This window comes from Dunckerocampus dactyliophorus, chromosome 12, assembly GCF_027744805.1.
Source record: "Dunckerocampus dactyliophorus isolate RoL2022-P2 chromosome 12, RoL_Ddac_1.1, whole genome shotgun sequence".
NCBI classification, from domain to species: Eukaryota; Metazoa; Chordata; class Actinopteri; order Syngnathiformes; family Syngnathidae; genus Dunckerocampus; species Dunckerocampus dactyliophorus.
In genome coordinates, this window is record NC_072830.1 from 21069948 (window position 1) to 21097490 (window position 27543).

A 27543-nucleotide genomic window follows, 5' to 3' on the forward strand; every position below is an offset into this window, starting at 1 on the left:
TCAGCAGGACAATAAACTGTTCAGATTGCCTGCTGTGTGTGGCCATGGCCTTGAAAGGACAAATATCGGATTATACAGGTACCTAAGGACCAAGATCTATTGCGAATAAATAACCCATCTCACCAAAGAAAAATAAGGTCTCTTTTATTGCTCTTTATAGGCGAATAAAATGTGCAGCCAGACAATATAGGTTAAGCAAAATGAATAAAGTCTAAAAGGAAAAGGGTAGGGGAGGAAGCCTAAGGCCTTGTTAGAGGGGGAGACGAGGGGGTGGCTGTAAATGGAGGTAGTTGCCAGGTATTTGTGGCTTTATTCTGACAGATTTAGGTAAGACGGAGGGGGTAGAAGAGAGATGAGACAAGGGGGCCTGGGGAGCAGAGGGAAGCGATAAACAAACATGGCTGCACGGCCAACAATCTGTAGATACCGACAGACTCCTGATAATCAGGCTCCTACTGCCCAATCTTTCAAACCCACATCTACTTGGTGTGTTTATCCCCGGCTCTGCTCTTCACAAGGGGCTTCAGTCAAAGTTTCTATTTCGCTTTTCCTCCCTCATTTTCTCTGATGTAATCTGGTTTGCAGCCTCTCGGGGCTCCTCCTCATCATTCCAGAGTTTTCACTACCTATTTCAGTGTCCCTTCTCCCCTAATGGCTGCTCTCAAGTCAAGGGTGCCACAGGCCAGCTGAGCGCTGCTGGACAAAGACGGAGCGACTCATCTGAAGAATAAATATTTGTCTTCAAAGATGGGTATCGGTTACCCTCTCTGTTCTTGAGGTTTTGTCTGTGCTGTGTACATGAAGCCTCCTGCAAGAGGATAAATATGGTCATCAAACATTCTCATCCATTGCCATCTATTGTTCTGACGTCTGACTGTTAGCATTATAGCACTGTACAAAACAAAGAGATTCGCTGTGTCTCACACACTAGCCCCTTTCCCACCAAAGGTTCAAGGACTTTTAGTTCCAGAAACTAGAGTTACTAGACTAAAAGGATCCTGTGGCCCTGTGCAGTTTGCATTACCACCACATTTTAAAGTTCAGGGTACAATGGAACCTTGTCATTAATTTGTTCCAGAATGTCCGACTCTGACCAAAACTGACGCTAACCACGTACATTTTTCCTATAAGAAATAATGTAAATCCAATTCATCCGCATTCACGAGAATCAAGGGGTGTCCCAATTCTCCTTAAACCAAAGGGTAAGGGGTAAGTGCTAAGGGGTGTACACCCCTTGAAAAAGAGGGTGGTCGCTAACCACGCTTGAAACAAAGGGGTAGGCGGAGCTACAACACCCACTGAGAAGATGGAAGCACGGAGACCGAAAGAAACAAATGTAATTCAATCAATTGCTACTCCATGTAAATATTCGCCATGTTTTGAATTGGTTATGGTTTTCGCGAGTTATAACTAGCCGGCTAACATTGATATCTGACTTCACTGCAATCTACTACATTTCATAAATCTTTAGACAGTGATTAGATAGCGACCACATTAGCTTGTTGTATTTAGTTAGTTGTTAGTTAGTTGTATTTTAAAATAAATCTCTCGCTAGTGATGGGAATCTACATTAATGAACTGTCCGAAAGAGTGCCATGTTTGTGTCTGACTAAAGCGCTCCACGGCGGGTAGATATCCCTCGTTCTGTACTCCCGAGCTCCGTGGCAGCGCGGAGGCTGCTCGGCCATGACAGGTGGCTAGCGCCGCTCTTAAGTGTACAGTGACATTGGCGTTTTCCAATAATTTCTTAGTGGCTTCTTCTCCTTGGCCCTAGGTTGGAAGGGGTAAGACAAGAGGTAAGGGGAATGGCTTAAGTTCTAATCCCCTTATGACTTTTGTTCCATCACCATAAAAAAAGGCATCGGAAAAGACAAAAGACAGCCTGTTGCTGTCCACCTCTGGCCTTTGTGCAGTTGTGATTTTCATTGTCGACACTATTTTTCAGTATCCTGCAATCCCATCAAAATATGAAATTTATTTGACCAACTTATTTGGCAAGTTAAAAATCAGCACCTAAGAATTAGCAAAGCAAATGTTTCAAAATGCGGGCCACGGTAATCCATGGCAGATTTGATTCAATTCACAGTACAGGAGACTGCTGTATCTATCAGCCATCTATCTGCCAAAAATACCATTCTCATGTTATCTCCTCTGGCGATGCATATCTAGTCATTTCCATAGTGAATATACTAAACCTTCACGGTAATAAATGTTATGAATTCGATTAAGAGGCTGATACGAGTCACACGATGCCACTCGGACATAGTAGGGTAATTACCGAACTGTGCAATCCCACTGGGATTGAAGCGATGGAGTGAAAGACAGCGAGAGACAAAATGGAAAGTGCATCTGTGTTAATCATATCCCGTTTCAAATACATATCACACAGGAAATACTGCACGGCGGTTTGATACATATAGAGAACAAATTTGATGAAATCATCTTTTCCTTATCTCCGGTGTCAGATGCTTTTGAGTTGTATGTACGTCACTTTTACACATCTCCGATCCAACTGAAATGTCATTAAGATCTAATTAAGATGTCAGAGAAGCTTGTGAACTCCATAACACTTCTTACTAATTAGGTCTTTAGCATACGTCTCAATATGGATGAGAAACTGCCAAATGATTTGAATCTTTGCAATAAGCTCCACTGCTATGAAAACACAAGATGCGTGTATATCATGGATGCTCATGCGCTTCCGAGCACCAAGATTTAAGTCTGAGCAGATTGTGCAGTCCGGCTGCTTTAACAACAGCTAAGAAAGTTGATAGGCTGCCTATGAATAGCATGTCCCTGCGCTCTATTATTATTCTTGTGTGGCAGGGGATGCATTGAAAGCAGAGTAATGATTCTGGAAAGCTCCAACTTGCTGGCACCAGTGCTGCACTTTGAGGAGATGTCACAGCAGGCGAAAGAATAAAAAACCCTGGAACCATCCCATGGGCACCGGCACCACTCTCATCAATGACAACACTCGTGGGTACACCTGCACATTGAAATGATATCCAAGTGCTCATTGGCAACTCATCACTAGTCACTTTTTGTATTCCTGGTTCATGGAGCAAGATATCTGATGTTACAAATAAAAGTGATGCTCCATTTGCTCCATAGTGTCTTAAAAGGTGAAAAGTCCTTCCTTCAACTCTCCACCATGTTTTAAAGGGGACCTATTGTACTCATTTTCGGGCTTTTGTATTGAGTTCTGGACTCCAATAGAGCAGCTACACACAATAACCTGCAGAGAAAGCTTTCTAGATCTTCCAGACTCTGCACCTCTTCCTGCAGAGTTTTCTACCTCCCGCCCAAACCGTCTGTGTAATTTACTCCACCCCCAGCTCTCCTCGAGGTACGCCTCCCGCCGAGCCCACTCTGAGTGACTGGTCACTGGTCGCTCCCGAGGACTTCCGGACAGCTGCCGAACCCCTTTTATCCGATTACTTACACAAAATAAACACAGTTAGGACACTGATAAATTGTTACTTACAGCTTGCTGTTGTGACCAAGTAACGCTGGAAAGGCGTCGGACTTCAGCAACAGTTTGGCGGATAGTCCAGCTTCGTATTGGCCCATGTTCACAAAAGCGTCCCGTGTGAAGTGCCGTTGACAGATGAGCATATTTTTCAGAAACTCAAACCACTTCTGCCTGATGCTTGCCTCTTTAGGCACACCCGAACAAACACTTCCTGAGAGCCATTCGTGCTAACACAGTAAACAGAGCACAGCAAAGCAGAGCGGGGGGAGGGCAGGACTACAGCATTTGCCTGGGCATGCCCATATAAGGAAGTCCGGGTTGCACTGATGTCAATGGAACTCGGTGTTAAAAAAAACGTGCAGAGCCGTCCAAAATTGCGTTCAGGTCTTACTTCCAAATGCGCAAACCTCATTATCTGACATGTTGGCATTGTTTAACATGAGAGTACAACATTGTAACAACATTTATAGGTCAGAAAAGAGGAAAAGCATAATAGGTCCCCTTTGAAGTAATCAGTTTTGTTTCTGTGCAATCCTGGTAAACCAACCAACAACTTGTGACAAACTCTTATCTCAAGCATACTAAGTTGGGGTTCTGAAGCTTTTCTTTCATTTGCGGAACTGGACCAGCTACACACTAAAAGTGCTTTGGGATCCGAAGATAATCTGTTCACAAGTTTGGTGCGTGATTCGTACAATTGTGGTCTAGACCAAAAATCAATTCTTCAGATTCCTTCAAAAGTGAAACACCAAGGTTCCTTGAAATAATCCACAGTGTCCATCAAAAGTGAACATTATTATTATTATCTTTGTAAAGGCACAGCTTGGTTTGGATTGCATTACCTGTGGCTGTGGAGTACACATATTTTTTGTGGGGTCAAACAGCAAGGTTATCAACATGTTTTTACATTTCTGAAATGGTGTTGTATTTTTTATTTCTAAATTTGTGACACTTCTAAATATGTAAATTGGGATGCAATGTAATTGCATAATGAGCTTGACTGAACAAATACAGATATATAGATCACCTCACAACAACCCCATGTTGTTTTGGCAGTGAAATATTTGCTCAACGCTCTTACAAATAAGAGTCAAAGCCACTTTTATTGGCTTAACATGTTCTTCTAGTGGGCGTGCGACACACTCCAAGGCCTCTCTTATACACCAAACAAATGCAAATGGTTGAATCACGAATGTTTGAAAATTTGGAAATCCATTCAGCCGTTCACTGAGCGTGTGCTGGGACTGACTCCAGCATACGTTGGCCAGATGGCACAATCCATTGCTACCATGTGTTGCTTTAACAAATCAGACTTTAATGCGAGTCCAGTAATATCTTTACATTACATTTGCATTAAACATGCATTGACCTGGATATAAGACAGTATTTTTATCCTGGATAAAGTCTGAAAAAGATGTCTCATTTTATAACACTTGTTGGTTTGCATAGACCCTGGGGTCAATGCAAACCAACAAGTGTCGTCAAAAGAACTTCTCCCCAAGCAAGTCACAGAGACCCACCCACAAGTGCCTCCATGGTTGCAGAAGTTAGCAAACAACTGGCCAATTTTAAGATAATGGTGATCAATGAAAAAGAGTCATCAAACAACTGTCAATTAGCTAAGACATATGACATCCTTCTATATTTATCTTCCAGTTGTTATTTAACTGATACTAAAAACACAATTTGTTTTTGATTAGGTCTCGAAAAAAATTAAGAGGAGGATTAAAAGAAGGGGTCATCTTATACTGTATCAGGTCAATATGTCAGTTAACGTCTGCTGTATGACACTGTATGTTATTACAGCTCATAAAGGTTTTAAAATTGAGACACTTTTGACTGAAATAAATAAATCTCAATGGCGAAAACTGTTTTTAAATTCATCTAAGTTGACCTGCGCCACAGAATGGAATGTGTTTGTCACTCATGGTTATTTTTTTCAGTTGCTGGCCATTTCATAGACAGAATATTATATGAGTGTAAAAGAGGGACTAATCCGTGATAGCGACCATGTACTTTGTTGCTGCAATCTAAACGGTCAATCCACATAGAGGGTTACACACGCTGTTGTAGTTTGTCTGTCTGTGTTGGGCTGCCAGTAACATTTCCGACATTGCGAGGTCCAAAAAAACGAGCAGACGTGTGCTAAATGTAAATTACAATTAGGCCTTTCTTGGCATGTGTTACATAGCGTGACCAGAGCAGACTTGTCTACTCACTGTATTTTTATACTTGCTTGGCTTTGCATCTTTAGCTTATCACACCCTTTGCGCAAACACAGTATGAACCGGCTTCAACAAGTTAAGACCACGGGGTCACACAGAGACATACTGTACAACAGAAAGGCCTCCCACCCTGTGCGGGAGAAGGCTCAGCTAGGTAAAAGGACTTCCGTCCAGAAGTGACTCGTATCAGTCGTCCTGGTACATTAAACTGTTCAAATTGAGCTCTTGTTTCCGAGACTTATTTGGAAGCATTAAAGATAACGAACTAACAGCGAAAATCTTTCAGGTGACAGATTGTTCTTATCAGAAAGTGACAAGCGGGTCAGCAAGAGGTGCAGTAGCACTGCTCTTGCACAGTTGCCAATGATAGTTTGGGGGCTGACAGCTCAAATAAGCATGTGGTGGTGCATTTGCATACCAAGTCAATCTGCACACACACACACACACACACACACACACACACACACACACACACACACACACACACACACACACGCACGCACACAACCACGCGCACACAGCAACAGCGCACCATCCCCCGGCTCATCTTTTATTCCATTACATTTCAGGTATCAGCTCCTATCAGCCTATTCTGTGTCTGTGAGTGGGCTTTTGGCACCGGACACAGGCAAAGAGGATTGTGAGCACACAGGAACCACCATCATTTTCCCTTTAAATCAGTTTACATGTAGTATGGTATGAGGTATTGGGAGGGAAACATAATATATACTGTATATACATTATTACCCCCTCGGGTGTGTTCACGTAACCGTAAATGACATCTGCGGCACACCCTATGGGTTGTGATCTGCGACCACTCAAGACCTGCGACCACTCAATTAATCCAGATATCCTCCAAGTTTTATAATCATTCGAGAAATGGTCAATGACTCATGGATAACCACTTGCTAAGTCCCGCCGGTGCCCCTGCAAAGATGTGTTGCTTGATGGCGGCCATATTTTTCAACTAATCTTGTGGACATTTTGCAGACATTTGCTTGTCAGTCCCCTGAATGTGTGGACCATATGTGCATTAAGGTGCCTAAGAAATTTCAAGTCAGTCCAGTTATTGGGTTTAATAACAGTGCCACCATGTGAGCTTACATTAACAAATGCATACAGTACACTCAACACAAACATAAACATATGAGCTGAACTCAATTCAAGATTCTAAATATATTTCTTTAAATACAAAAAAGACCTCTCTTTCAAATATTGTTCACAAATCTAAATCTTCTAAATCTGTGTTGGTGAGCAATCATAATGCGTCCACCTCACTGGTGTGGTATATCACGATGCTTATTAGATAGCGTGATTATTGCAGGTGTACCTCTGGTTCGCCACAATAAAAGGCCACTCCAAAATGTGCAGTTTAACTGGCCAGCATACTCACCACACGTCATCCATTTAGCATGTTTGGGATGCTTTGAGCAAATTGTGGTCACACCAGATACTGACTGGTTTTTCGTTTTTTACGGACTATTTTTCATTCTCACGACTGGTCTTGTAGTTTTTCTGGTCACAAGTGCGCAAATGCCAACAGGGCAGACAGGCGATTATCAAAATAAAGTGCTGTGAAACAATTTTATGATATTTTAAATTGTTTTCAAACTAATTGTGGTCAATATGTGCATTGATAATAAGATGTATATGTATCTACATAGCATATACTGTACATCCATTCATTCAGTATATTACTTAACATTGGTTTCAACTTTTTAAGGTATGGCGGCTTTTACTTTGTTGTGGCGATGCACCACGATCAATTACATGTAGCGGAAACCTAGCCTTCCTCACATAGTGCCTCAGTCACTTAAAAACGCAGAATTTCCATCAACGACACTGAGAATGAACACTTTTCCATATATTGCTATATTGCACATGACTAGGCCTGTCACGATAACAAATTTAGCTGGACGATAATTGTTCCGCAAATTATTGCTGATAAACGATATTATTGTCAACATTATTTTGAGACCATTTTTTCATTAATGTAAGGATAACATATGGCATAATAATGCAAGTGTGCCATATCAAAATCAACCTTAATTTCTCAGGAGTATTTAACATTGTAATTGGAATTTCAAGATCTGTTTAATTTATTTTATTTACAAAACAAAAACCCGAATGAAAATAAAATGGACTATTAGTCTCTTCTAGCACTGAATTAATCTAACACAAAATTGCACCTCAATAAAAATCACAATATTTCTGATTTTCAATCATTCGTTATTGTGTGAATATTGACCAACGATGGTGAAACAACTCAGAAATACTCTGAAGTCCACATTGTGTGTCAATGCAGACATGAGCTCATTTGCATATACACTTCCTTGACTTTTATCAACATTGTGTGTGGAATACGCCGTTTACATTTAATAAGGTGAAGTTTGGTCAAAGTACATGTTTTAGATGTAGCAGAATGTGTTTGGTGCATAATAAGGTGTTATACTTCAGGAATCACTAAAACGCAAGTTCCACCCTTTTAGCAACAAAATGCTAATGCGCAAACGGGCTGAAATTGACATCAGATTATATTTGATAAACAACAGGCACGAAGAAAGTATTCAATCATGTAGCACATGACACACACAGCTAGCGAGTGCACACAGAGTGCTGCTGCTGTGTGTGCACCCGCTGGCAGCCCCGCCTCTCCTTACTGGGACCTGAATGACTGACAGGAGGGTTCACTCACTCCGCTCATTCCACTATAGAACCACTGTGCCCAGGTGTTGAGACAGATGCACAGTAAAAGAGTGTAAAACCTCCTGTCTTCCAGCCTGTTTGGGAGAGAGAAAGGAGTGAAAAAAAACACGCACGCAAATGTCAATATATCATCCATCCATCCATTTTCTATACCGCTTCTGTCAATGCGGCCTTTGTTTTTATCTATTGTGTGGTTAATTGATTTATTGATTATTGTGACAGGCCTACACCTAAAATTGTAAAACTGAGTCCACTATCAAATCACGTCGCTTTCTGACACAATCTTCAACAATCCCAGAATTTACTGTATAATTCAATTCGCCACAGAAGTCCTGTTTACACAGATCTCGAAATGGCGCTGTTAAAACCTACATAAAGAGCCTGTTATAGCGTTATTGTGTTGCCACACAGTATTGTGATGCTATCACTGTCATGGGAGACATATTACAACTTAGCGATTCGCAGTGCTATTTCCATACTTTGGTGCAATCATGGATGTGAAAACAGATGTCGGCGTAGGGGATGAACGAGAAAGGAAAAAAAAGAAAGTTGTGACACATCTTTTACATGACACAGACAGAATCTTCTTCCTGCTGACACATTGTAGAAAATGGCTAATAAATTGACATCCTCAACAAGTACTATATGAGCACTACTTCTTTCACTTCATGTTATCGTCACCCTGAGAGGGACGTCGCCTGTCTTACAGAGTGAATATTTGGATATGTAAAATGTGAAATGTGAAATGTGTCTCGCAGCAGTCACTGAACATCTGTCAGGAATGCATGCACGGAGAGACATGAAGCAGAGCCAGTGCAGGATGATACTTAGACAGATGTTTTCAGTAATACCACTGGATTATCCTTTAACTCCCCGAAAAACAAGATCATTACTGCCATGTTCTGTGAGTGTTTGGCATCTATTTGTCTTGGCATTTGTTCAGCAGGCTGAGCCATGGGTCATTATCGTAAAGATTACAGCTTTATCAACACAGGGCCACAAACTGCACATCAAAAGCTCTTAAAAGGGTACCAAGCAAAACAAGAAAGTGATAAGGTAACCATTATTACAACTAAGTGCTATTTTGCCGCTATATCTTGGTGGTGTGAAACCAAAGATGAACCTGGGAGAGATTTGAACATAAAACACAAAACTATTAACTGAAGCAACTTTAGTGTGGCACTGTGGTCATTAAAGCAACAAAAAATGTTTAAAAAAAAAAACAGATGCTCAAGATGGCAGCAGGTATGCACGCAGAACCGTGGATTTCTTGGTTGCCAATCCTTTTGTTTGTATTTGTCTTTTCACTGTTCCTTCGGAGACTTGAATCCTTAATTCAGTACGGAAATGCTGATATTGGGAAGCAGTTTGGACATTATGCACCCTCAAAGTTGGATATTATTCCACCAGTAATTCAGCAGACTACCCAAGCTTCCACCATCCCCACTCTGTGGAGCAGGAAACTGAGAAGACACCACAAACAAAAGCAAGGCCAGAGGAGCAGCCTGTGGCCCAGGCTACATGCTAAGTCACACAGACCGGTGTCAACAAATTGAACAAAATCAGACAACAGATCATCTCATGCAGACTGAACAGCTGTGTCACCATTGTTACTGAGACCTGGCTGGATCATAACATCCCAGGCTAATGCTAATTCCATAAATTCCTCCACTTTCCAACTAGAAACAATAATATTCTGGACCAGGTCTACTACAACATTTTGTTGGCATACAAGACTGAAGAAGCACCACATCTGGGCTTGTCAGACCACATGTACCTAGAACTGATTCCGCCATACAAATGATTGGACAAAATCAACCATCATTCTTATCCTCAGCATTACAAGACGTTTGAGCACAGACTGGCGAGTATTCGGGGAACAGCCTTGGAAGGGATACACAACATCTGTCCTGTCCTATGACCCACAAAGTCGATCAAGATTTCCCAAATCAAAAACCATGGCTGGACAGTGCAGTATGGCCTCCGCTCAAAGCTTGAGATGCTGCCCACAGGTCAGACGACAGGCTGGCTTACAACAGGGCCCAGAAGGAAATCAAGAAGGGCATCCAGCTGGCAAGACAAAAGGTACAAACAGCACATCGAGGAGCACGTTGATGACAACAAACCACAAAACATCGGGGATAAGGAACCAAAATGAACAGAAAATGATGTAATGTCACGAAATGAGCCAATGTTGTTAAACCATTGTCTCATGTCTTTTGCAGCTTTCAGTAAATTAATCTACTGACAGGATCAGGGAAAGCCCATAAATAAGCTTAAAGGGTGAAGGCCAACTGTTGCATAAGAATCGGATTAGAAGACATGAAAACGTGAAGGGCTCTTTGCGATGTAATCCTCAAAATTTTGTTGCTCAATTGATTCTTTTTCTTGCAGGTAGCTCAGGTTGTACAACCCAATGACTTTCCCCTAACATTTCAGCACCAGAAAGCTGCTACTTTTTTTTTAAAATGCTAACCATGGCCATTGCGCAGAACACTCTGTACACTTGATTCTTAGATCTTTGCTAATGGCTCGAAATAATCAGACCAAAAGTCCTGAACGATAACACAGACAGTGGAACCTCTGTAGTCAAATAAAAAACACTTAGAGACCATTAGAGACCATTAACCATTATTCCCAAATAATTTTGGAAATAGACATCCTTTCCAAGGTCAAACTGTTGCCTGTTTACAGTTATTTCCTGTCCAGACAATTGCATAATATAACATTCTAAGCAAGTGTTAACAAAAAAAAGTATAAATGAACTATAAATGTAAATACACCATGAACAACTATTTCATCCCTTTTTGGGAGTGTCACAAAAAGTAAAATATGAGTTAATGATTTGATGCTTGTTGAATTTACGTGTCTAATGTACACCTATCAGTCAATTCACTCAGTGGCTCTGACTTTTCAGCTGAATCTTTGATGTATATCCCATTGGTTGAGGCAACAGAAGTTATACTTGATGTCATGCATCACTATGGTTCAAATTCAGAGAATTTGGAAGCGTCTTGAAGAGTACCCCTGACGATTTCAGTACAACTGCAACACGTACATCATCAGGAGTGTATGACTTTATAGGTTCCAACTGTCTTTAATTTTTACATCACTTAATCAACCAATTTGTGTCTATATCCGAATACTGTTTCTTCAAAACTGCCACTGAAATCATGGTAAAAACAGTTGGCAAGATATATTAAGTAGAAGAAAACAATGCATTACACAATCTTGCATTTCTGCTTCGACAGCATTTTTATATCAAACACGGTGCTTCACTGCCTTTTAGGCCACACTCCTTACGACGCAAAGGGTAACGCTAACGATTACATATGAAACCCCTTTCAGGCTGCAATCGATGAGTCTACATCCATCTAATTCCCCCTTCATTTATCCCAAAGCATACCAGCATCATCTGTCACTCTGCTGTTTCAGCTGCTGGCTCTTCATTTTCTTGTCTTATGCTCCGTGTCAAAATTTCCCCATGTTTCTGTCTATCATTACATCTACAGTATCATTAAATGTTTGCAAGGAGCCACTCAGGTGAATTTCTGGCAGAGCTTGATTAAGTTGTCTTTTATTTAACAGCGGTGTGCAGTCAGGGCCAGCAAGGCTCTGCTGGCCTAACCATTAGCAGAAGCACTGACCTACATTTCGAACTTAAATTGTAATATTTGTTCCATTAAATTCTGATAACGTATTCCCAACAGTCTATTATCTTCATTTCATAGCATGTTTCTTTCAGCTCCTATGTAATGCGATATCAATGTAATCTGCCCAGGGCACTCAGATGTTGGCCCATGTCACATACACACTATTAGTGATGGGGCTGTTTTTTGGTCTTTTTTTTTTTTTTTTTTTTAAAGCCAATCAGACTTCTGATTTGACTCTCAGAGCCAGCTTACAGGCCTACAGCTCTGATTGGTTGATTGGAGCAAAGAGGCAGGCCCCCAGTGCTAATTGGCTGATAAGAGCAAAACTGTTCACAATGGCCACAATGGCTCATGAGGAGGTAGAAATTGACATCTCTGGTGAGTAGATGTATTTTACTTACTGTCATTTCCAGTGTATAAGCCACTACTTTTTTCTCACGCTTTGCAAAAGCATGTGCTTTTGAGCAGTCATTTTCCACTTGGTGTGCACACCCTCATCATCAGTGATGTGTGATACCACTGATTTCTTTTCCGATATTAAGTCAAATTTAGTCTGGTATAGGCGATGGCGATACTGATCTGACACTGATACTTTCTGCAAATATATCTAACATGTCGGGTAAATTTTAAAAAGTAGTGTATTTGAAATCATAGCATAGCTCATAAAGTAAGGAATATAAGAATATTAGCAATGTATTCATGTGTTTCATACAACTGCATATCATTTACACAAGGTCTTAATAGTTTCCTTAGTTTACTTAGTTTCCACTGTGTTCCTGGTAATGACGTACATTTTGATTTAAGAATCGACTTTAAAGCCTAAAAATCTGGTATCAGAAGTATCAATATCTTAGTATCGATCCACACATCACTACTCATCATGAAGAATCCATTGAGAGGTGCATGTGATGCGGCTTTCAGATTTAGTTGCCGTTCTTTGCTCGGGTGGATCTTGGCAGCGTGGAGCAGTGTCGGGAGGTCCACTGTTGCCGGCGGGTTTCGGGGGGCTGGACTGCTGCAAGCTGGGGAGGACAGCTCAGGCAGGGGTGATACTGGTAGCGAAAACGAAAGAAGGAGAGAGACTGGCGGCGTGTCTGCTGAGGGAATTGAAGAACTTGAAGAGGACAAGTTTCGTGGTTTTAGTTCACAGGAGGACGACGAGGACAGCGATGAATGACTTTTCTGGTAGGCTACTGTTTAAGCAGCCATATTACAAGCACTGTTCGGCACAGTTTGGAAAAAAAAAACATTTATTTAATTAAAAGTTAAAACAAAATTTCTGTGTTGTAAATATCCCATGTACAACGTGAACACCTTTCGGGTCATAGACTAATGCAGTCTATGTATGTACAAATATTTTTTTCCTCTTTCAATTTAGTAGGTGCATCTCATATAGTCCGGAAATTACGGTGAAAGGTTTTACATTTTTGTCATGTTATTATGTAAATATTGATTCATTGTGAACTGCTTCTGATGATGCTGTAGCATACAGTAGATATTTGGAGTTGTCTGAAGCTATTTATGCTCGTCACTCGGCCTGTCATGATAATTTTGCTAATATTGGTGACTGTATCCGAAGATAAAGAGTCGCGGTTATCTTAGCTAATGTGTTGAAGTTCCCCTCATTTTAATCCCTGTGTGGTGCATCACTAACAACTCTGTTGCTCCACATGGGCGACAGTGGTTGATACTGATACTTTTGATACTGACTCTGGTGGTGTCTGGCAAAAACAATTCTGGCCGGCCCACTGAAGGCCTAAGTACCAAATGCACCGCTCGGCACTGATATTTATAGTCTATGCGGCTGTGTTCTCTCCCTTGATCGCTCAATAGAAAGGGTACAATGTGAATCAATCAATCGCACAGCTCAGATTCTAACAGAATATGAATAGTCATGTTTTGTTGTTTTCCTCTGTCCAATTGTGCAGACTGCAGCAATGCGAGCAGACTGAGGACGGTGGAAAGGATGTTTTAGAAGAATATGCCATGGTCCAATCCATTTTAATGCCATAGTCCAAAACATTTTACAGGCTGTGTATGTTGTTCCTACTCTATCTAAAATGAGTCCAATTACAAGGACATGTCCCTGGGACCAAGTCAGAGTGATCAAGGCCGGCATGAATGGTGGTGTAGAAGAGAGGGAGAGAGAACAGAGGGAAGCGTGAGCTGTATAACCTTCAGAAGTGAGCACTACTTATCTGTACATACTGCTGAGAAGAGGGAAAATGTGTTTATATCATTGCTTCATAAATGAGAATTCAATCTTCTTACCCAGATGCTGTCTTCACCGGTGGAATGAACAACTGCCGCTTCCACCTGTGTGCACTCATTACAGTTGCCGCTTTTCATTTGGAAGCCAACGGGCAGACATTAGGGATAAATAAACACAACCGCCATGCTTGCTTGTCTGGCCTTGTCCAAGTTTAAAAAAAAAAAAAAAATGTTTTTTTTCCCCTCTACACGGTGTATCTATTTATTGGTGGAATTTCCATGGTACAACCAACTGGGTTTTCCGGTGTATCTGGACATGATGTCCTACTAGATGAGATGTGATTTGAGCTGAGCGAGGATCGAGCAAAAAAGGTAGTTCTCTTTGAGACAAAGGTGTCGCCAATTCATTTAACACCCTGCTGTACTCCTCCCCAGACAAAAAGGATTTGGGGGTGGGCTTGCTACGGCAGCACATTTGTATATATTCTTGCTATTTTCTAAAGCGAGTAAAAGGTAGGGATGTCCGATAATATCAGTGGGCCGTATCGTCCCGATACTGGCATAAAAATGTAATATCGGTATTGCGATTTTTCCCTATAATGAAAGCCAACAATAAACATAATGCTGTATATAGGCCTATGGTCTCCCGCATTTGCTGGCGCGCAAAAGATGACCTCATCAAACCGCCTCTCAAGCATGCATACAAACATGGGTGGCTAGTAAGTAGCAAGCTATCTCGCTCCTTCCATCCATCCATCCATCCATTTTCTATGTCGCCTATCCTCACTAGGAGGAACGCTACAATTCCCGGATGTAAGTATTCTGACACTGTGTGTGCGTGCTCGATTAGGAGAGTCCGTGGGGACGTCCATTAAAAATGCTGCTTTTTCATATGATATCGTGTGTATTTTCATTCATATACATGTTTGTTAGGTAGATGACTTTTCCTCTTCAACTTGTGTTGGACCACCTCGACTCATACGAGTGCTTGGAAAGTGAAGTCCAACTTTAAGCCTTTCAAACTCATGGACTGGAGTTTCAGGACAAGACAAAGGGTATGTAGGATATAAAATTACTTTAATATCTATCTGCAGATGAAATTTCATTCAAATCTGATGGTGCGAAATATGTTAATTTTGGGCCGGAATTACTGTGTACATGCGATTTGTAGTATGGCGTGGAAACCAATACAGCGTGCTGCTGTCCAGTGGTGGAGCTGAAGTATGTGGTGGCCAGAGGTGGCCACGGCCATCTGGTCACTTTCCGGCCACCCCACTGGCCATCAAGACATTTCAGGTATCAACTTATCGCCACCCCTGTGTGAGTAATGGTCTCATTTTGGCCACCCCAATGAAAAAATTCTGGCTTTGCCACTGCTGCTTCACTAAGAGTGCTAGGCCTACATGAAGATTATGACATGTAATTTCCTTTCCTGGACTTTTTGATGATCAAAAAAAATGTAAATGGCTACTCTGTTGACTTTTAAAACAAATGTCACAGCCTACGCCTAATGGCAAGTATTTCTCAGATGTTTTACAATGTTGTACAATGTTGGTTACAGCCACGTTGAGAAGCTAATTGCAGATCCATTAGCTTCACAACAGATATGTGTTAATTTCACGGCAGGAGATATGTGATGTTATACCATATTGGTATATGATATCGGTGTCGGAAATTGAGAGTTGGACAATAAACGGCAGATCGGTTATCGGCAAAAAAGCTAATATCGGATATTCCTCATAAAAGGTGATACATATTTTTCTTGTTAAATTATGCCTTCTGCTGTCTTTTTCTGATTTTTGTGTGTGTTTTTTTAAAAGCAACGCAATATTACTTTCTCTGTAACTAATTGCATTTATTGAAGCATAATTCCACTAGTAATCCAATTACTTTTTGGGAAAGTAGTAAGTAATTATAATTAATTGCTTTTTTAATGTAATTGTCACAACACTGCGTAACACACACACACACACACACACAGGAACGTAAACACGTGATCTTCATTAATGTAACTTGTTAAACATGTCCAAAACACATAACCCACAACCATGACCATTATGACGGAAAGAGAGAGTTGATTGCAAACAACTGCAAATCCATACAGTATATACAGGAAAAAATAAACACCTGTATGCTGGCACACGGACATTCACTCACATTGTGATTTGTGGCAACAGCACAGTGTAAAAGAGAGTGCTGTAACAACATGAAGGCATTCGTTGCCGGCTCTCTCAAGTCTCTTTCCTAGTGGTAGTCTTGACATTTACCCTGCTCCCAAAGAAATGATTCAACTGGCTGTCCAGAATACAGATGGATCCATTTTGATGGAGAGAGACGACTACGGTGAAGGACCTGAAGATGCCTGGGGGCTGTGTGGGCATTCTGTACCTTGATTTACCAACACATCGCCTCTGACATGTCTGTTACTTTTGAGTCTAGTGTCCATGCTGACAGCTATCTAGACTTGTACATGATGGAAAGAGACAAACAAGAACAGGTACAGTATGTCAGTGATCCCGCCGAGACATCCACTACATTTTGGTAAAATACACAACCTTTCCAGATAGCACATTTTTTTCAGGTTAGCACAGATTTTATTTTACTTTTGAAAAAAAAAAAAAAAAAAAACTCCACCAGGTAAGAATTATTAAATCTGCATTTTTAGGAAACCCAACACAATGGAAGCTCCAAATTGGAATGCCCCAAATGTCGTACAGTCGGGGGCACCGACCAAAACTTTAAACAATCTTAAATGATCACTAAAGACATGGTCAAACTACATCGTCATTGCACATGAAGACATCATATAACCAGGAGATCTTCTATCTATCTTCAGTAGCTTTATCCTTCCCCTTCGTTTCCTTAACAGAGATGTAGACACAGAAACAAAATGGCTACCACTAACAACAGCGGAACGTTTGTTAGTAGTATCGTCAGCGGTTTGGAACTGGTTCGGGTTTGCGGCAACAGACTTTGAAACAAGTGACTGCACAGTAGAAAGTTTGTCTAAAGCCCAGAAGGGACAAAAGGCAGCAGTTCCAGCATCTAAAACAGAGGCATCCAGCTGAGTGAGAGAACCGGCACTATTTAAGAGGAGAACAATACTGTGGTGGAATCATTTACCCAAGGCACCTTGCATGATAAGAAAACGGCATGATGGAGAGCAATTGCTGAAGCAGTCGCTTTGCATATGGTACCTTTATACACAGTGGAAAAGACTAGGCTTGTCCACTTGCTGAAAACTATAGACCCCCAGGCATGTGCTACCTAGCCGCAAGTATTTTGCTGAAGTTGCCTTGCCCCATCTCTACAACAGTGCTTGTGAGAAAATCAGCAGAGAGCTGGGGGTGGGGGGTCCTTTTATTCTGCAAGGACAGACGTGGTCCTTTCAAACCATGCAGTCATACATGAGTTTGACGGCGCACTACCCCTGTACGTTGTCACACTGTTTGAAGCTAGAGATAATGAAAAATGTCATTGTGTAAACAGAATCCTTGTAAATATTGTTGAAAATGCTGCTGCTTTCAATGTGAATGTAAAGAAGTTAGTCTCCTTTTTACTACAAAGTGTATTTAAAAATTTGAATGCATTTTAATTGTATTTAAAAAAAAAAATAAAAGAACAGCTGGCGTTGTGAAGTTTTTATTAAAATCTAATCAAAACTTATTGTGGATGATCTCCGTCATTTGTACTTGCTTTCTTTAAAAAGTAGGAAACACATCGTAAATTGAATTTTACGAAAAATAGATTTTATTTTTAGGCCATATCGCAAGGCCTTATAACCAAATGAATGCAGTTGTTTTACACTTGTATGACCAAACAAATGTTCAAATATTACTTAAAATATTAATAGGTTTAATTCTGAAAAAGGTTTAGCCTAGAAAGTTTCAATTTCTATTAATTCTTCAAGATTCCATCCATTTCTTCAGAATTGCCCTGGACAAACCTGCAATATTGAACATCCTAGACATGTCCCATATTTTTAGGCTCTAAAATGGAGTAAGCTTCTGAGGCATTTGGGTGTATCAGAGTCTGAGGAGACAATGAAAAGACTAAGATTATTTGTAAACCAAATACACAAATGATAATAAAGCTTGCCTTGAGCCAATGCAAGTTGCTTTTGGCCACTATTTGCCATCATTATGAAGATTTGGTGTGACTCAATCAGCTCAGTCTCATTGCATTTTAAATGCTATTTATAATGGAGCTTGGAGATGGTTACAAATTGCAAATGCATGAAATCTTGCTAAAGAGTGAAAGCCAGGGCTGTAGGACATGTCTGTGTGGGCTTAGTTACATGTCTCATTTTTTATTTTTTTTAGTCCTTCCTACTCTTATTTCTATTTTAATCAAAAATGTGGGTCTTGTTTACAAACAGAAAAAAAGACCAGATGCACTTTTTACATTTGTGAAGACCCACCAAGTCATCCTAAGTGTAGTAAATGAGAACTCAGTCCATTACGTCAGCAGAAACTACTGTTATGATTAAAAATGGGCATGACAAGTGATCATTTATGATTCATTAAGTCCATCAAGCAAAATAGTACATGGCTGCAGTCAGTCTCAACTAGTTTGTGGGATAAATAACATGATGTCGGCTGTGGAAAGATGCGTTATATCCCTGCAGACCACTGTTAAAGACCACTGGAATTACTCTTCCAAACAAAATTCTATTCAATGCAAGTCTGCCATTGAAACAGGAATTCAGAACATTCAAAGACAAAGTCTCCCACCTCAATTAATTATCAATGCATGCCACAAAAATATGGTTGACACACTAGCATTGTCTCATAGGTTTTACTGAATAAAACGATGGTATGCTATTAATCTGTCAAGGGAACGTGTACTTCCCTCGCAACCATTTTTCAACAAAAAAAAAAGTGTCCTTCGGGATTGTGCGCTCAGTTTGTCATTTTCTAATGTGTAGCGTTTGAAGCAGTCCTTGGATTTGGTTTCAGGCAGACAATCCTACGTGGCATCCAAAGGATTCAACAGCAGGGAAGAGTGAACATTAAATACCATGGCTGTCCTCAGGATTCAGACATGGTGGAAGCATCACATTGGCTGTTGTTCTCTTGGCTGTCACACAAGCGGCAGTGGTACATATTGAAGTATTGTATGTTCATAAAGGTATCTTTCAAAGATACAACGAGACAGCTGACACCATCAAAAAGCAATAAAACATATGGCATGCTGACAGCACATGAATTATCGCCCGTCTGCCCGGGCTATCAATTCTTTTATAATGAAAGCTTTTTGTTTAAATCTTCGACTGACAATTTCAAGAGCAACAAACTAACAGAGGAATGAAAATAAACATTGAGAAGATCAAATAAGATCTGCACAGCAATATATCAACTTCTGCTATTCACTTTAGGCCTACAGTGACATGATTATTTAGGCTTTAATCGATAGCGGAGGTTTAGTGTCCCATTTGCAGTACATCAATCTAATAATGTAATGCTTGCGACAGCATTCAGCCTTCAATAGCAAAACAACTGACATGATGTGTGGGAAAACGTTAACATTGAAATACTGCATTGGGACTACAAATGCCATCATTGAAGAGTTCAGCATGCCATTGAACGTGGTACAGCATACAGTATATGCAGTAGTATCTGACAAAGGTGAGTACTCCCCTCACATTTCAGCAACCGTTTTATTATGTCACAAATGCTATCGAAGCTGACCGTTTCACAGAAGCTATTCACTCTGAGGGCAGTTAGCACTTTATATTTTCATTGGCTGCTATGGACCTCTGCTGTAACTGCTGGATGAGAGTGTACTCAAGGTAACACTGAAGATGATCAGCTCATGAGCCCTAACATAAACTGGTTGACGTAAGACTGACCTCCTGCTGAGCCAATACTCAAAAGGTTATATCAGTGACTAGCTCCAGGCATTACCATTTCGTACATTAGAAGGAGCTGTAGGAAGAAAAAAATGCCAATTGTGGTGGGGCTGCAACTAATTACAATAGTTGAGTAGTCGGCAATTATTTTTTTTGATTCGATTATATGACCTGCTGTACACGTTCGAGTCCACGACTTCATTTTAATTAATTGTCCAAACCTATTATAGTAAATTGTAACAAAAGAAACAAACTACTTAGGAATGAATGGTTTTACTTTGTTACACAAATATATAACCACAGTGAAAAATAAATAGACTTAAAGTGCAACATGCCCTGTAAACATGACATTCAATGCAAAAAAACCCCTTAAAACTATTGTTATCCTGTACTGTTAGGATTATAATTTAACTAAGGCCATTCTTTTTAGCTGCTTTTATTTACCAACATATGCAACATGCATGTTTGATGCCACTTAATGGTTTATCTGCTCTGTTGGCACTAAAGCCACTAGAATTGTTTGTAAAAACAATTACATGTTATATAAATGCTACAACAATAATAATTTTATCCACGCTTTATTAGTTTAGCGTAAGCTAAACCTTACCTTGGTGGTGGCAGTGATGGTGAGGAAGACTATACAACACCGGGGTGTCTGTGTTTATGGTTCTCATGCATGGCCGTCATGCTGCCATAAAACATGAGTTCAGCTCTGCAATGTCACTGGCCTCACTTGCTAATTTTCATTAAATTGTTGCCATGCTTTATAGTGTGTTTGGGTCTACTTCTTACCTCCGATAACTCTGCTTCTCGCGCCCGATTCTGCATTTTTTATTTGTACTTCTTGATCTCACGCGTCGCCTTATCAATAAATGAATTAAAATAAATGAATTGAAATTGTATTATGTGACACGTCGACAATAACAAATCGTTGTTGATCATGTCGACTAGTCGTAGCATCCCTAGGGAATACCTTGTTATCTCTTTTGTGACACTTTCATGTGGGCAACGTGGCTGAAGGCCTGTGCGGGGATGAACCAAATCATCTTCATCTAGCTATAGTCTATATTGTACCAAGACTTCCTTTTTATTTGGTGTGCTTTCAACAGTGCAGCTAAAACTATTACTGTTGCCAACAAACACGCAAAGTGCCACACTTATCCCAAAATGCAGTATTGAGGCAAAATAATAATAGCAGTCCATTTTATGAGGGCCACTCTGACCCCGTTTTAATGAGACCACCATTATCACACATGTCTATTTAATGGGCAGGATGAACAAAGTGGGATCAAGGTTTATCAGCAATTAGCATCTTATTTAAACACGTTCATACCAAATTATGCTTTCATTTTTATAATTTGTTAGATCTGAGGGCATGATGACATTGCTAAAGAAGGACAAGTAAGATGTATTAGCCTCTTACTTGGAAGCGATAACGGGACTCTCATCACACTTTACTGACCTGCATAGATTTAGATACACTTCTTAAATTGGCTTGATTATACTGTGTCAAATAATAAATAATGTTCTCTGCTACAACAACAACAATCACACTGTGACTGGCTGGCAACCTGTCGAGGGTGTGCCACGTCTCTCGCCTAAAGTCAACTGGGAGAGGCTCCAGCTCACCCGTGATCCTAATGGAGGACAAGCAGTATAGAAAATGGATGGATGGCTGATTGTCTCAGGCCACATGTCTGGCGGCCGATGTAAAATATAGACGACAAAAGACTAAATGCGTCATTTGTTTTTGCCGACTGCTTTCATGGGAGGAACCAGAGTTCATTGAGGAGACTCCATAATGTTTTTTTTCAAACATTTAAATGTGTGTGGTTTGAAAGGCACAACACAGTGACAGCTCTGAGTCAGATACAAGCAAGAGTGATACAACAACCCGATCATGAGAACTTCCCTTTTTCCTGATAAGAAAAGCTGGAAGGTGAAGAAACAAGTGATGGGGAGGTATGATAACAGTGTGATAACGCTGAATGCAGCTCAGAACAACAAGCCCCTGTCCTATATAAACAACAGACCAAGTGTGAATAAAAACGAATATTTCATAATTTCTCACTGTTTCCTGAAGGTGAAGTGCAGTAATGGAGTCAAAGAGCTGTACTTCAAGTTTCCTGTGTGAGGTCAAGTTGATGGAAGGACCACCCATTAAAGCCCCTCCAATCTAGTCCATCTCATAAACAAGTTAGTATCGACTTAACATCTATAAAAAGGAACCCACTCTGGGTGTTTCATGACGGAAGCCATTTTCTCGAAGATGACACTTAGCAGGCCCTGGAAGCATCAACCGACTGAAGACCACGGGGATGACATGAAAAAGAAAAACCAAGCAGTTTTTGTCCGCGTGTTCTATCGTAGGCCTCAAGTGAGCGCTTAACAGTCTATGTGCTTCATTTTACCAAGCCATTTTTTGTTCAGCACAATATAGGCCAAACCACAGGGTAGTGGAAAAGACAAAGTGTTATGTCCAAAAAATATTGATATTGAGGCGTCTCTCACTGCAGGGAGAAAAAACTTTGGGCTGTCCGTGTGATGGAATGCTGCTGTGCAATAGGGCGCACGCCGACTGAAACTACGTAAATGTAATCAACGAGAATAATGACGCTTCTGTTCTCTGACTTTGAGCAGGAGAGTGTATGATATCACCGCAGTCCCAAACTGGCATAATAGCGCCTCATTTTGTACCAAAACCAGAATGGAGTCCAAGGCAGAGAATCATGATAACGGTCTTGCTTGCATAATGAGTGCCGAGCGGCCTGCCGCAGTTGGAATTAAAGACGCCAGCTTCATTTCTACTCCCGCCGGCACTCACATATCTAAAAGCCATCCAAATACCAGCTGCTACGTACCTCTCGATAATGTCGGCGATGGCACAGGCAAACATCTGCAGGCCCTCCGGAAGCTGTAGAGCCACTAGAAAGAGAAGAAAAGTCAAACAATGATGATGTTGGATGTGTTGGACCCATTACCTCCAATCTCAAGGACCGTTACAAACACAACATTTGATCTAAATGTGATCTAAATAAAACTGACCTGTGTTCTCCCTGTGTTCCATGCGGACAGACCACCAGTCTGGTAATGTAAGTGTGAGATAGCCAAACAATTCACTGTCAAGTGTGCACCACTGGCAGGAAATAACGACATCAAGTCAATTTCTCCTCTGATGTTCTACAAACCAATCTCTCCAGCTGCTATTTTTTTTTGTCTCATCATATCATGCCTGCTACTAGAAACATTACTATAGTTTTTATTTATCTGCTTAATAACCACTCCCGTTTTGCTGTCATATCCGTGGGCAGGATTTTAAACTCATTCTCCTGCTAATATAGGCCACATTGTTGCTGTTTTATTCAGATAACAATCCCCAAAGCAAGTATTAAATATGGATGAATTGACTGATAAACTACTGGGGGTCCCGCTGATGGTTTTGCATGTTTACAAATGAGGATCCGTCCATCCACATCGAAATTAACCACAAATGAAAATCATTGTTCTTGCGTTTTTGACAGACAGACGGTTTTAATAAAGCAGACAAACAAACATGCCTGTCATCATCTGCATCCAGAGAGGAGTCTGACGTGCAGCATTTTCTGTATGCATACTAATTTAAGGAAGGATTACACAAATGATGACTAGGTGCAAAGTCGGCAAGATTTTTCCATGTAAATGCAGTGGCCAGTGATGCATGACCAAGCCACTACCTAAAAAAAAAGCAGCTGTCACCTTGAGGAAAAGTACTGATAGCAGTTTGTGGTTGGTAGACATTTAATGGAACTGTCTATGAAGCGCTTAGTGTCGAGATTGCAGGGGGAATAGAAATTAAAATGGAAATGACCAACTTAATTTAATTACACTAGAAACTGTAAAGATTAATTCGGTATTTGACCTATATTTTCTGGAAAAAACGTGCCTCAAAATATGCCACAAACCTTCAGCTCAAACCACCATAATGTACAACGGCATGCAAGACCTCAGGATCTCTCCCAAGAACATCTAAAAAATTGAATCCACATGTTTCTTTGAATTTTGTTTGTTTTGCCACTACACCGTGGAGGAGCAGTGACAGCATAGAGAAAAAGTGATGACCATAGAACCGTAAATGGAACGTATCATGATACAGGAAAGCGGCCCACATCTCCATCCTGGCTGCTCAGTACATTAGTAAGTCGACCGCAATAATACTGTAAACGTTAATGTGCATCGCAGAGTCACAGCACTTAACTTCTTTTTATGCTTGTGTGACCAGTCGTCTGTTGAAGTGTGAATACTTTTTGGAGGTGCACGTCACTCGGGTTGGGCATTGTTTGATTTTTGAACAATTCCGGTTCCTAACAATTCTTGATTCCAATGTTTTTAAGAGGCAGGATCATAAATGTTTGCATGGTTTAAGTGAGTTCTTTTGTATAAAATGTCTGAACCTCTCCCTTCATGTGTTAATGATATGAACTTTTTATCAACTTTATTATGCATTTCTTACAAAGCTATTTTCAACCAGTATATTAATATCCAACCATTCAACTCAAATATAAATGTTATGAAGTTTCTTTTTACAGTAGTACCCTTTCACAAAAGATGTTTACTTTTGAAAAGTAATATACTTTGTTTGCTGCCTCAGTGTGGGTGACACTATTGAATTCAAGAAATAACTCGGAGCAAAGTATGAGTGTACAGTCCTGATAGCTCTCTCCTCCCCTGCCTCTCCAGTCCTCGTCAACACGTTTTCAATCAAGATAAAATGGAATGTTCATTTCTCCCTTTCATTCGTCATTTCTATGCATTACACATTATTTTCTGCATGTAAAACGCATTGTTCTATTGTATAAAAGTGTTTTGTGCTAACATTTGTGGGTGTCTGTTGTGGGTGGGTGATTGGGCTTTAGGCCGACCCTTGAGAGTGGATTAATAACAAAAACTGCATAGCTATAGCATACAGAAACAATTAAAGGCCTTGGCGGCCACTTACATGTTGCAATTTGTGCATTAAAGATGCTCAAATAAATCCAATGTAGGTTAAAACTGTTACATTCAGACATGAGGAAGGAGAACTGAAGTTTGCAAGGAAGATTAATGACAAGAGGACTCTGGAAGAAAACAGCAGGACAGCATGAAATATTTAACACAACACATTAAGGAATTAAAGACTGATAATGCATCACTTCATAAACAAACTGATGGGCTGGAAGAAAAACTAGAGAAGCAAAATGATGACACGGATTGCATTATATCATAAATTATATCAAAGATTGACGCTTTGGAACAGGACAGTGTGATTGTGACTGGGCTCCACATTACACATAGGTCTAATGCCAGGGCAGCTGGAAACGGAACTTCAACAGAGCAACAGGTGGCCAACTTTCTACAATCAAAAGGGGGTGGATGTGGATATCAACAACATTGATACATGTTTTCCAATGTCTGGCAGGAATAAGACCACCACCACCAGTCATCATCATAAAGTTCAACAACAACAACAAAAAAAAAAAACACGAAGGCAGAAAAGCAAACTGAAAGGGACAAATGTCTACATTAATGAGCATCTGACAAAAGGCAACGCTGACATCGTCAAAAAAATATTCAACTTAAGGAAGCAGGGGCAAATTCAAGGTACTGTAAGCGCCAACTGCAAAATCTACATCAAGCTAAATAGAAGGCTGGAGGAACCCAAAGTACTTGTTGCCAAGTATTGACGATAACATCAGCTTGACTACAAGGAAAATAAAAGACACAACTCAAACACTTGATGAAGCTTGAAGTCATCAACAATCTACTATACCAACTCTACAACAGTAGATTAAAATATAAAAATATATTGCAGTCAAAATTATTATTATGAGTCGACTGCAATATATTTTCAGATTTGATCACTGTCGATTGTATGTAACATTTTTCATTGTATTTCTTAAAAGGTAAAGTTCAAATCTCCAGTCTCGTTCTCGTAGACCCAAGCTCGTGTATCGTCTGGTCTAGTGAACCGAGTGTCTCGTGACACCCCTAGTCTCCACTTACTGTAACTTATTTATTTTCTATTTAGTATTAACAAATGATTCCTATTTTACTACTCTAATTAAATTGATGTATTTATTCATTTTCATTAATACTGCACAAGCTATAGAGCATTGTTTTTTTAAACACCAATTTGATTATTAATATTATATTTTTAACACCTTCCCTTCTTTTCACACGGAAAGTGAGCTAAATTTAAATGACAAAAACGTAAGCAAACGTAATACTGTGTCAACATGTAAGATATGAATGAATTACCAGTAATAGACATGGAGAAGGTCTTCCTAGTCCTTTTCAGACATGTTTAATAGTGCAAATGTAACCACCTGATGTTCCTGTCTCTAACCATACCAAACCAAACCATACCATACAACACATCAGTTGTTCTATGGACACTTTTGAAGAACAAGGCGCAGAGCAAATTCCAGCATTAAACAATAAAAGCAGGACTGTGGCTACATAGTTAGATGAGACGGGAGTGATAGATGCAGCGGTGCCGAAGGAGAGCCGAAAGCCCTCCATACCGATGAAAGGTAAAGGGGTCACAGGACGCTCATGCAGACAGTGAAAGACAGGTCATTACACAGGAAAGGGCACTTTTATTAGTGGAGAAAAGGTTTCAGAACACACCCCTGCCACAGTTGACAGCTAGCAAAGAGCTTTCTCTTTGTGCAGCCTCTGACAAAAGGTTAGACGTTGGAGGTGAATGCAACTCTCAGGACATGTTTAATAAGAGTTAAACGTGATATGATTCTGGTAGTTCGTGACGGTCAGGGGAGGCAGGTGAGGCCCTGTCGTCATGAAAAATAAAACAAATAACAAAATAAATATTTGTCTAATTGAACTGTGCTGAAATGTTTTTATGTGATTCCAATCATTCGAAAAATGTCAAATGAATTAAAAAACAAAAACAAACACATGCTTACTAAATTTAACACACTAGGTTGGATGACGCGTGTCTGTTTCCGTTTATTAGCAAGTCCCCAATACAATGTTTGCAGCAACATTACTTATACACGATTTCCTACAAGTGTGACATTATTCTTGCTATTTGGGAAATAACCTGATGAAAAAAATCACCATGAAGAGGCCGTATGTGAGCTGGCAGGTGCTTGTCGCTGATGCCCTACACAGAAGCAAAGGGACGACATAGAACAAAGTAACAGAGCTTTTCCTGGAGAAGGATAGGCACTTATATACAAATAAACGTAAGACTACAAATAGCTTTCCATTTTATATATAAAAAAGAAGAAATGCAGGACTCCAGACTGCCACTTAAGGGTGGCTTTTTGCAACAAAAATGTAAGACCTCGTGAGTCGAATTTTCAGCAACTTGTGCATGTGCAACCAGATAAACGTACGCGTCCCGTATTGAGTTGACAAGGGATGCAATTTGTCCCTTATTAC

The 27543-nt window shown here is 40.3% G+C and overlaps 1 protein-coding gene across 3 annotated transcripts in view; it reads right to left on the reverse strand.

Moving 5' to 3' along the window:
• Positions 1–27543, reverse strand: part of dph1 (diphthamide biosynthesis 1) — a 107783-nt gene that overhangs the window by 54664 nt on the left and 25576 nt on the right. For all 3 annotated transcript variants that reach the window (XM_054794002.1, XM_054794003.1, XM_054794004.1), the window contains one exon: positions 22983–23046. In XM_054794002.1, the coding sequence (XP_054649977.1) occupies positions 22983–23046 (64 nt within the window). The remainder of the gene's footprint in view (positions 1–22982; positions 23047–27543) is intronic.